The following is a 12,564-nucleotide window of genomic DNA, read 5'->3' as shown; positions in this document are numbered from 1 at the left end:
AAATTAGATATGTATGAATATGCCTGGATGTGCTATTCTGTTTTTATGTACAGTACATCCACAATTTAAAAAAAATAAGCACTTGGCATATTGTAGTATTGTCTGCTTAAATACTCTGCTGGTAATTCTCCATACATTCTTTATCAATCTACATATTGCAGCATTTACTCTGTTGTACTAGGGGTGCAGTTGGAATTGAGGCTGCCCGGTGACACCACCAAGTGCTCCATCTCAGGGCTGGATGCTGGAATGGAGTACAACATCAATGTGTTCTCTGTCATCAACAACAGCATCAGTGTTCCCGCCAGCATCACCGTCTCCACCTGTGAGTGCACTCCTCTCTGTGACACTAGCAAGTGGATAGTCCCACGAGGGTCCTTTAATATTCATGTTTACTCTCCCAGACAGTAAAGGGAGCGGATTAATTCAAGCAGATGCACATCTAGTCTCACACTATTTTGAGTTGGTACAACACCCCAAACGCTCCTGGTGGTTCACTGTGTCAATAAAATGTGAATACCACCTGGGTTTTCGGCAAACTAGTTTTAAATCTGCTCCACCACCTGTTCTATCACTCTTAATTCAACACAAACAAAACCAGTGTACCTGGTGCATTTGCAGTGTATTAAAGCAGATTTTTCCCCCTATTGATTTTCAAATTCACATATTTTTATATGCCCATATTATAAATGGAATTGTTTATTTTATTTAATTGTCAAATAATCAATATTTTATATACATTTTGGCCTTTAACAAACATTAATTGGTTATTGGTGTAATATTTAAAGTTACACGTATACACACACACACACATATATATATATATATATATATATATATATATATATATATATATATATATATATATATATATATATATATATATATATATATATAATTTTATTATTGAATCAATAAAGGCACATTTACCATACAATTCTTTGCAGGAGTTGGGTGTTTGTGATTTATGGTCTGTATTGGTCACTGAAGAACAACAATATGTCTTTACTTTTTCAGATGTCTCCAGTCCAGATAGCTTGGTCTTCACATCCATCACAGAGACCTCAGTTGAGGTCCACTGGCAGCCATTCTACTTCTCCTTCGATGGATGGGAGATCAGCTTCATACCTAAGGTTGTGTTTGACCCATTTTTCAGGGCCTATATGAGTTGACACATGACATCAGCTGACAACTATAGTCTTTTTGCATTTATCATATTACTTAAAGCTCACACCAAATTATAGGAGATTTTCTTATGGTTCTTGGCCATTAGATAGATGAACTCTTAAATTTGTGTTGAGGAAAACCTTTGCTTGATCTAGTTCAAAGTCTCCCAGTGTAAACTCAGGTGCTCCAGGCACTCTAATCTTATGGCCCCTCACAGTAATTGGCTTTCTGCTTTAAGGCATTCTCAGGAGGAGACATCCTTTGGTCCGTGTAGAAAAAAAGTAATGGATTGAATGCTTAAGATGCTCTTTGTATTTATTGCAAAGCCTTTTAAGAAAAAAGGTTGGGTCTAAATTGCTTTTATTGGCTTACTCCTTCTATCCAATCTTTTCCTATTGCTTTCAAACCCCTACTTACACATTACACTCATACGTTGTCCTCTTCCTCTTGTATGCATGTCATCTCTCGCTCTTTCTGGAGGGATGTTCTTCACTTGTTCATCCTTGCTCATGTGGATTTAATCCAAGTACACAGACGATGCTCTGATTAGAGGCAGCAAAGAAATTATGAAGACACTGTGCTTGTGTGAGCTAATCCTAGACTGAAATGTAGTTTGAGGTGAAAGTATAATGTACCATGAGTAGAGGGAAGACTAGTCCACTGTGAATATTTTCTGATTACCTGGAGGAAAGGACATCTAGAAACGTGTGCCAATGTCTCTTCACCTTAAAGGAATAATAGAGGATTTTTCGCCGATTTGAGAACTCAAGCGACTGTTTTCCCTTTTTCTAAAAATGCGCATGTGCACAGTGTGCCGCACACTTACACTCTCCTGTTCTTTTCAAGAGGCCGCCTACCATCATCGTGCGTGAGCACGCAACAGCCCCGCTGCTACACGTGCGTTTGTTTATTAGCGCGACGGATCTCATCGCATCTCTCGTCTCCGCAGGTTTCCGTCTCTTCTGAGCTCGAACACATCTTTCTCTATCCTCATTTTTGTACTGTACACTGAAGGAACTTGCTAAACACACACCGGCAGATCAACCACGCATGCGTAGCCAGGGAAACATGCTGCTATCCTGGGAACGAGGCTGCAGGTGTGCAGTTGCATGCAGGGAATGATTGACATGTGGGAGAACTACTTGGCTGTCCACGCCACGAGGAAATGAGACTCTATTATCCTCTATTATTTCTTTAAGGGAACTGTTCAGTAAACTAGAAGCGTACAAAAGTATTAAGGTATATGTAGACTTCAAGATGTTTTGTAATTGTAGATATAATGTGTAAAATAGTAGAAAAAGCTTCAGTTGTAGTCATCTGGACTCAGTTAGAAAAAATAGACGTTTCGACTCTCATCCAAGAGTCATTGTCAATAAAAGAATTTAGATCGAGAACTCCGATATTAATACTGTTCTGTGGTAAGACCCGCCCATTGGGAGGAGCCTTCCTGAAGTAGAAAGAGTTGTTTGTTTCAACAGAAACTCCCCCCTTGTATCTACCGAGCTAGCCTATTCAGAATCTTAATGGGCTATTAGAATCCTCTTTGTCTTTGTGAGACCCTGGCTCAACCACCCTGAGTACCTGATTAGCATCTGAATGTCCTTTACCTTTCCAGGGGTTCAGAATCCCATTATAAATAACAGGAAGATGAAACCTAAGCCCTCCATTTCTGTTTAAAGAAGGTCTTTCTTTTTTAACAAAAATAGCTTCCTTGACTCCTCTTTCAAACCATCTTTTCTCCCTGCTTAAAACCTTCACCTCACCGTCTTCAAACGAGTGATTAGAGGCTTCAAGATGGAGATGCACGGCACTCTGAGGTCCTGAACTAGTATTTCTTCTGTGCTGATAAAGCCTCTTGTGTAGAGGCTGTTTTGTCTCACCTATGTACCGTTCTTTACAGCTTTCTTCACTGCATTGGATCGAATAAACTACATTGCTCTGTTTTTGAGTCGGCAACTTGTCCTTAGGATGAACCAGTTTTTGTCTTAAAGTGTTTCCTGGTTTAAAATAAACAGGGACTTCGTGTTGTCTAAAAATTCTCTGCAGTTTTTCCGACAGGCCAGACACATAAGGGATAGAAACACCCTTCCTTCTCTGTTCAGTTTCCCTTTTGTCCTGCTTCTTGGTTCTCTTCACTCTGTTGAGGGCCCAAGCGGGGTAACCACAGGCTGAGAGGGCATTACGGACATGTTTTTCCTCTTTCTTCTTGCCCTCTGAGCTGGTGGGCACACATTGAGCTCTGTGTTGTAAGGTTCTGATCACACCCAGCTTGTGCTGTAGTGGGTGGTTGGAACCAAAGAGCAGATACTGGTCCGTGTGTGTAGGTTTCCTATATACTTCTATTTGGAGTTTCCCGTCCTCTCCTCTGATCGTGGAACAATCAAGAAAGGCCAAGCGATTCTCCTTAGCGTCTTCTCTTGTAAACCTGATATGTGGGTCCACAGCATTGATGTGATCAGAGAAGGTTTCCAGCTCTTGTTTCTTAATTGTTACAAAAGTATCATCGACATAGCGGAGCCACAGTTTTGGGGCTATGCCTGAGAATGAGGACAGTGCCTTCTTCTCAAAGTGCTCCATGTACAGGTTGGCCACTATGGGTGAGACGGGCGAGCCCATGGCACAGCCATGAATCTGTCTGTAAAATTGTCCCCGGAATTGAAAGTAAGTGGTGTTCAGACAGATGTCCAACAGTTTACATATGTGTTCAGGTGTCAGTTTGGTCCTTTCCTGTAGGGTGATGTCTTCCTGCAGTCTGATCCTCACTGCTGCTACTGCATCAGTGGTCGGGATGCAGGTGAACAGGGACACAACATCATATGAAACCATGAGGTCATCTGGGTCCAGTTGGAGATGTTTCACTTTATCCACAAAGTTGTGCGTGTTTTCCACATGATGTACCGAATTCCCCACAAGCGGAGCCAATATAGTTGTTAAATGCTTGGCCACATTGTAAGTGAATCCAAGAATTTCGGGCCTAAAACCTTGGATTTAGTTCAGGAACTCGAATCTGTAGCCAGGAAACTAGCAGACAACAGGAATCACTTGAGGTTCAATCTTAGATGCAGACAGAACAATATGATCCCGAAGAGCCTGCAGATCAAATCACCGGTCAGAGGACACAGAGCAGAGAAGATTTGGAGAAGGAGCCTTATGCAGATGCTCAGTGAAAGGATCCTGGAAAACAACGTCAGAATTGATAAATTGAAAGACAGAACAGGAACTTTACAGGAGAAATTAACCAGCATACTCCCTGAAGAAGCTTTCAAAAGAGTGCTGGATTTTACACAGACAGCACAAGAAGCACAGCACAGGAAGAGCAAAGAACGCCAAATCAAGAAGTTCAACATTCTTTTTATACAAAAAGAATGCAGGTGAGGTCGAGCTAGACATTAGGACTGAGACAGACAAATTAGCGACCAGCAAAAACAATTGGATTAAGAACCTATCAGATCGTGTTCTGACACAGGCAGAAAAGGAGGTGCTTTCTAAAGGTCTCAACTTTTCTGTCACCTCTAAACACATCCCTACAGAGGACTACATCACAGCCACTGAAACTGCAATTAGAAACAACAAAATGACTGAATCGGAGGCTGCAGACCTGAGGTTACGTGTCACAGCGACCCTGAAGAGTGCCAAACCACCGCCTTCAAATATCACATCTGAAGAGAGAAAAGCACTTTCAGCACTGGAAAAAGATCATAGCATCAACATCCTCCCAGCAGACAAGGGACGTTGCACTGTGATTCTCAACGCAGCTGATTACGAAGCCAAAGTCCACACCCTCCTCGAGGACACGACCACATACGAGCGCTTGAAAAGAGATCCGACCAGTGGCTACAAGAAGAAAGTGATAGACTGTTTACAAAGGCTGGAAAAAGAGGAAGTGATAGACCGGCCTCTGTATTACAGACTGTATCCTGGTGAAGCCATGCCTTGCATTTATGGCCTTCCTAAAATACACAAAAAGGAGGTTCCACTCAGACCCATAGTGTGCAGCACAGATTCCATCACTTACAATGTGGCCAAGCATTTAACAACTATATTGGCTCCGCTTGTGGGGAATTCGGTACATCATGTGGAAAACACGCACAACTTTGTGGATAAAGTGAAACATCTCCAACTGGACCCAGATGACCTCATGGTTTCATATGATGTTGTGTCCCTGTTCACCTGCATCCCGACCTCTGATGCAGTAGCAGCGGTGAGGATCAGACTGCAGGAAGACATCACCCTACAGGAAAGGACCAAACTGACACCTGAACACATATGTAAACTGTTGGACATCTGTCTGAACACCACTTACTTTCAATTCCGGGGACAATTTTACAGACAGATTCATGGCTGTGCCATGGGCTCGCCCGTCTCTCCCATAGTGGCCAACCTGTACATGGAGCACTTTGAGAAGAAGGCACTGTCCTCATTCTCAGGCATAGCCCCAAAACTGTGGCTCCGCTATATCGATGATACTTTTGTAACAATTAAGAAACAAGAGCTGGAAACCTTCTCTGATCACATCAATGCTGTGGACCCACATATCAGGTTTACAAGAGAAGACGCTAAGGAGAATCGCTTGGCCTTTCTTGATTGTTCCACGATCAGAGGAGAGGACGGGAAACTCCAAATAGAAGTATATAGGAAACCTACACACACGGACCAGTATCTGCTCTTTGGTTCCAACCACCCACTACAGCACAAGCTGGGGGTGATCAGAACCTTACAACACAGAGCTCAAGGTGTGCCCACCAGCTCAGAGGGCAAGAAGAAAGAGGAAAAACATGTCCGTAATGCCCTCTCAGCCTGTGGTTACCCCGCTTGGACCCTCAACAGAGTGAAGAGAACCAAGAAGCAGGACAAAAGGGAAACTGAACAGAGAAGGAAGGGTGTTTCTATCCCTTATGTGTCTGGCCTGTCGGAAAAACTGCAGAGAATTTTTAGACAACACGAAGTCCCTGTTTATTTTAAACCAGGAAACACTTTAAGACAAAAACTGGTTCATCCTAAGGACAAGTTGCCGACTCAAAAACAGAGCAATGTAGTTTATTCGATCCAATGCAGTGAAGAAAGTTGTAAAGAACGTTACATAGGTGAGACGAAACAGCCTCTACACAAGAGGCTTTATCAGCACAGAAGAAATACTAGTTCAGGACCACAGAGCGCCGTGCATCTCCATCTTGAAGCCTCTAATCACTTGTTTGAAGACGGTGAGGTGAAGGTTTTAAGCAGGGAGAAAAGATGGTTTGAAAGAGGAGTCAAGGAAGCTATTTTTGTTAAAAAAGAAAGACCTTCTTTAAACAGAAATGGAGGGCTAAGGTTTAATCTTCCTGTTATTTATAATGGGATTCTGAACCCCTGGAAAGGTAAAGGACATTCAGATGCTAATCAGGTACTCAGGGTGGTTGAGCCAGGGTCTCACAAAGACAAAGAGGATTCTAATAGCCCATTAAGATTCTGAATAGGCTAGCTCGGTAGATACAAGGGGGGAGTTTCTGTTGAAACAAACAACTCTTTCTACTTCAGGAAGGCTCCTCCCAATGGGTGGGTCTTACCACAGAACAGTATTAATATCGGAGTTCTCGACCTAAATTCTGTTATTGACAATGACTCTTGGATGAGAGTCGAAACGTCTATTTTTTCTAACTGAGTCCAGATGACTACAACTGAAGCTTTTTCTACTATGGAACACGCCTGGACGAATGAGGGATTACACCGACAATGTGTAAAATGTTATGTTTTATTAGATTGTTAAAGGTGCGGTAACATTCATTAGACTTTTGTTTAATATTCATTTACATTACAATCATTTTCCTTTTTTTGGTTGATAACCTGTATGTAGGTAATGACTGTGCCAGAAGTCAAAATGCATATATATGTAATTCACAGAGAGAAGGTAAGCAGGAGGTCAGAGCTCAGCGATCAGGCCACATTCAAATGCAAATCTTTATATTTCACATTGAATTCAGCTTGAATCATCTTGTCCTCAAACTTGAAATTATGTTAAATGATGCCTGCAGCTACAACACAGTCAATGTTATAATATTAACATCATTTGAAGTGGCTGCTCAGTCATCAGTGTTCTGGTAAAGTTTAGTTTATTGATGCATATTTAAGGGAAGATCAAGAGGTAGCAGTATATATTACAGTTTTGTTTTCAATTGCTTTGACACTTTGATCCAAAGACAAAGACAGTTTTTTTTTTTTTTATCCAAAGATTATCCAAATGTGCGTATGCATTTTTTTCATGCAAAGAGTCCATCCATTTTCTACCGCTTGTTCCCTTTTTGGGGTCGCGGGTGACTGGAGCCTATCCCAGTGACTTTGGGCCTTAGGCGGGGTACACCCTGAGTCCATCCATTTTCTACCGCTTGTTCCCTTTCTGGGGTCGCGGGTGACTGGAGCCTATCCCAGTGACTTTGGGCCTTAGGCGGGGTACACCCTGGACAGTGGCCAACTTGTTGCAGGGTTAACACAGATACATAGACATAACAGACAGTTCACTCTCACATTCATTCACTAAGGCCAATTTAGAATTACCAATTTTACCTAACACATGCATGTCTTTGGACGGTGGGAGGAAGCCGGAGAACCCACGGTAACACGGGGAGAACATGCAGACTCCACCCAGAGATATCATGTGATGAAGGTCTGGTCCGGGAATCGAACCCATGATCTCCTTCTTGGGAGGCAAGAGCGCTAACCGCCTTTGCCACCGTGCACCCCAAACCCCATGCAAAGAGTGTGAGCTATAAAAGAAATACTTAACGTGAAAATGTGCAGACTTCCACGTAAACTCTGGAGCTTGTGTGGAAGCTGTGCAAAGTTTGGGAAGAGTTGAGCAGAGGTGAAACAGTGACACACATGGTCAAATGGTTGTGAGCTAACGCAGAGTCAAATGGGTCAGAGACCCTTCACGTGCAGAGGGATGCACTTGAACGTGCAATAGCTTTATTTTTTGGGGGGAGATTTTTTTTATTTTGAGAATTGAACATTTTCAAAAAAAATCCAAATGATGCATTCCCCAATGCAAACCCTCAGCCACGAACTCCATTTTGAATGCAGAATAGTATTTTGTTGAAATCATTCTTTGGATTTGACCTTGCTCAGAGTGATCACTGTTAATTACAGGTGAACGGGAGGAAAGTTGAGGTAGTGTAGTCAATTGTTGGGATTGTTCTAACTAAGCAGCACCTCGATTGTACGAAATGATAATTGAGATTAAACTCCAGTTGTGATATGAGCACTAAAGTTGCAGGATGATGCTCAGTCCAATAATTCAGTTCAAGTTATTACATGGAGAGCGACTCTAGTGGCAAGTGGAATTGGAATCATCATGATTCTTCATTTTAATGCAAACCTTCATAGTGGAGTCTGTGTAGCAGCATTAGGCGTAACATCTGTTTGTCTGCAGGAAGTGCTCTGAAAAACTGAGAACAGCTGCAGCAGCTCCATATGGAGTGGCAGGGCTCAGAGTGTACAAAGTGGTGCTCAGTGTAGAATGTCCACTGTAAATGTACTGCCAGTTTATGCACATACATTTGAGATTTCACCCTCCACCAGAAAAAAGTACACAAATGACACATAACATGGTAAAAGTAAGTGTGACCTCACCTTTTTATGAAATGTGAAGTCGACAATAGCTGACATTTACTCAGGAGAGCTACATTTCACTTATCTCATCACTACGTTTTTCCCTCCAGGACAATGATGGAGGGATGACAGCTCAGCTCCCCAGCACCATCACCTCTTTTGTGCAGACTGGTTTGAGACCTGGAGAAGAGTACACTGTAAACCTGGTGGCCCTGAGAGAGCAGGGCAGGAGCCAACCCATCACCGGCATCGTCACAACACGTATGTAGCAGTTACATTAGTCATTCATTGGACAATTCATTTTTATCTTTAAACACTATGAGAGAATTAGCTTAATACCTCAATAGATGATTGCATCACCTCAGCGTGCAGCATATTGGAAACGTTCAGTTACATTAAAGTTAATTGCAGTGCACATTTAGTCAGTTCAATGAATGCACTGTAAACCCTGAGTTCCTCTGACACTGTTAATGTCCTTCAGCGAAATATGGCCCCACTGCTCACCACGCGACTCCTCTGGGACAGCAGCAATAGATCCTATTCTAAATGTTCCCTCAACAAATTCAGACAGTGGTGTCCGCAATCAAAACATCATCCATTTCCTGTCAAGCCTTTGTTCCTCTTGTACCTTGTAATTAAGTAAAGATTAATAATTCATGGCACTTTTTTCATTAATGTTTCATTGGAAGCGCACTGCAGGACCCCATATTGGATCAAGAACAGAAGCAGAAGACAAATTGGAAGTTGCTCGATTATTTAGATGTTAGATTTAGTCTTCCTTAGAGAGAACAATGGACCAATGAAGAGTGAAAGGAGGCTAGTGGGAGTGGACAGCTGATGGGGAAGCAGCATTCTACCTCTAGGTGTTTTCTAGGACGAGGCTCTGGAGACTAGTTCCTGATGCAGCATGAATTGAGACCTGTTGTGTGTCGAGCCTGACCATAGAACACTGTTTCTCAGTAAAAGTCTTCTTTACGGCCTGCTATGCTGTACATCTATTACATCTAATAATGCCTTATAGATAAGACCAATATGAATATTGTCTAGATTCATTCATTTAAATGTTATAGTAGTACTAATCACATAATCAATAAATCTAGTTGAAATAAAATAAGTACAAAGAGCCAGACTCATTTCACACGTATTGCCTCAATTTAGTTAATCAAGGGGTAAATTAAAAACATTTGAATTGTTCTGTTCTTAACACCTCATTACCTCAGCAGTAAATGCTCTGTATTAGCAGTGTCTCCTCTGTGCAAACCCTGAGTCTGTTTAACTCTCATTGAAGGTACTGTGTGTTTGCTTCATTACTCCTGATGTGTTTTCTATTCTTCTTTTTCTAGTTGTCTTTCAGTGATCACCGCGGAAGACTCTAATCGTTAGCTGCATGTGTTTTACACCTCTTAGATAGAGCTGCTGGTATCTGCTGTGTCAGGCCTGATAACATATACCGGTACAAGTCTGACTGTCGGGGAATAGCATTTCCAGATAACAAAATCTACTGCTGAAAAAGCTCCCAGCAACGGACGCTGACAAAAATCCCACCAGTTTTTGTAATAAGATAAGCTTTTCAGCCGGAGCAGTCAAAAATATACCTTCAGCCATAAAACTTTTTGATGGCTGTAAAAATGTCAGCCGCAAGGAACATTTCATATTAACTTTTATTACGGTTTGTAAAAATGGTACAGATTGGCTGTTCTGATTTATACTTGCACGTAACAGTTTTTGAAGGTGGAAGAAGAAACAACATTGATTATTGCATTATTTCACTATAAATGCTGAATAAGAATTATGCAAATCATGTTAAATATAATAAATAATGGACTCTAGTAGCATTTTTAATATATACACACAAACAAGCCTAATTGTGACGTATGCCACCAAGAAGTACATCACAATTAGGCTTGTTTTTGAAGTCTGAGCAATAATTCTAGCAGTTTTCCAGTTGGCTGGAACATACCATGAAAATCAATGGCCCTTTTGTGAAAATGTTACAAATGATTTTAATTTTCTAAGTTTCAAACCTTGACACTATTTGCTATGATTAAGTTTACTGAGATATTGATTTTAGTTTTGGGATAATATTATCCTGCCAAGCACTTTTTATGTCAATTTTGAGCACAGCATAAAGCATACAATACATCTGAAATATCAATAACTTGCTTGCAGCTATTATAAATGTTGTCTTTCTGTTGTGTGCCTCCTGCTCAGTGATAGATGGCCCCACTCAGCTGATTGTTCGAGATGTGTCAGACACCGTATCGTTTGTGGAGTGGACCCCACCGAAGGCTAAAATTGATCAGATCGTTCTTCGCTACGGCCTGGTGGGAGGAGAAGGTCCGCGCACCACCTTCCGCCTGCAGCCTTCTCTCAGCCAGTATTCCCTTCAGGTCAGCCTTCATGTGTGTGAATGCCTGAGCTATTTATCAGATCGCACATCTGACTGTATTTAGTCATGATTCAGGGGTTCACCTGCCGCCCCAGAACAGCCGAATCATTTATCTCATTTGGTTTTATGTCTTGCACAAGTTTAAGCATCTTTCTTTCCGAGATTTACGTCAAATAATCAGATCTCACTGTTTGTCTGCTGTCTGTGCGGCGAGATAAAGTGGAAACAAAGACATTGTAGAGCTGTAATTGGGCCATAAAAGTTAGGCCCAACATGCCCAAAGCCCGACAGATTTAAGTGCACTTTGACTGACGGCTTTTAAAGGCCCAAACCCGATCACAGCCAGATATTGTTCAAATGTGTGTGAACGTCACATGTGGGGAGCAAACCACACGAACAGTTCACGCACACACAGCCTGTTTGCCTTCAGTCAAGAATGACATGACTGATAAATATACTGCAACTGTCCCGATCCCTACCAGAGCCCTGACCCCTGCCAGAGTCCTGCCAAAGTCCGACCCGAGCCCTACCCGAGCCCGACCCGAGCCCAGCCCGAGTCCTGCCCGAGTAATACCCGAGTCCGACCCGAGGCCGATCCAAGCCCAACCCGAGTCCTGCCCGAGTCAGACCCGAGCCCAACCCAAGTCCTGCCCTAGTCCGACCCGAGCCCAATCCGAGTCCTGCCCGAGTCCTGCCCGAGTCCTACCCGAGCTCAACCAGAGCCCAACTCGAGCCCAACCCGAGTCCTACCCAAGTCCGACCCAATGCCGTGTAAAATTATAGAAATGAGGTCCAACCCGGCCCGAACACATAGACTTTCAGCCTTAAGACATTGATCCATGTCAGAGACTCTGTTTTGTGTCGTACAGGTCCTTCGGCCCGGATCACGTTACAATGTGTCTGTGAGCGGAGTGCGGAAAGGAAATGAGAGTGGAGCCATTTCCACTGAGTTTTCCACCGGTGAGAGCTGATAACTGCACATAATATGAATATAATATAATTGAGAATAATGAGAATATGACTACAATAAGACAAGAACTGATCTGACTATAAATCTGTATTTTATAATTAGACAGTTGTATCTATGACATTATGCCATACACCGTAACCTGTATGTAATGTATTATCACCAGCGTTTGTACTGTACATTTTAAAGGTTCCTACATCAATATAACAAGATTTGACTTAAGAACAAGTTGAGAGTGTAAACTGCTGATGTTTGCTTGTTCACCCTCCCTAAGAATTGGTCTCAGTGTCCCCAACATTGTCAGCTTTATCGTTTTTCTCAGAGATCGATGCCCCTAAGAACCTGCGCCTCGTGTCCAAGAGCTCCACCAGCCTGGAGCTGGAGTGGGACAACAGTGAGGCAGAGGTAATGCTGCAGGAGCACTTAGTTATACTGATATCTCTGTTGTCTATCCATA

The 12,564-nt window shown here is 42.4% G+C and overlaps 1 protein-coding gene across 2 annotated transcripts in view; it reads left to right on the top strand.

Moving 5' to 3' along the window:
* Window positions 1–12,564, top strand: part of tnr (tenascin R (restrictin, janusin)) — a 127,201-nt gene that overhangs the window by 75,036 nt on the left and 39,601 nt on the right. Inside the window, exons 10-15 of one of the 2 annotated variants that reach the window (XM_072441462.1) lie at window positions 182–325; window positions 1,018–1,133; window positions 8,862–9,012; window positions 10,963–11,141; window positions 12,010–12,100; window positions 12,430–12,512. In XM_072441462.1, coding sequence (XP_072297563.1) covers window positions 182–325; window positions 1,018–1,133; window positions 8,862–9,012; window positions 10,963–11,141; window positions 12,010–12,100; window positions 12,430–12,512 — 764 coding nt within the window. Of the gene's footprint in view, window positions 1–181; window positions 326–1,017; window positions 1,134–8,861; window positions 9,013–10,962; window positions 11,142–12,009; window positions 12,101–12,411; window positions 12,513–12,564 lie in introns of both variants that reach the window. The other variant, XM_072441463.1, reaches the window with a different exon arrangement.

The sequence above is a fragment of the Eucyclogobius newberryi genome, unplaced genomic scaffold (genome assembly GCF_026437365.1).
Source record: "Eucyclogobius newberryi isolate DKJ021-1_F unplaced genomic scaffold, fEucNew1.0.hap1 SCAF_12, whole genome shotgun sequence".
In the NCBI taxonomy this organism is placed as follows: Eukaryota; Metazoa; Chordata; class Actinopteri; order Gobiiformes; family Gobiidae; genus Eucyclogobius; species Eucyclogobius newberryi.
The sequence above is the reverse complement of the archived record's forward strand: the minus strand, read 5'-3'. Positions and strand labels throughout refer to the sequence as shown.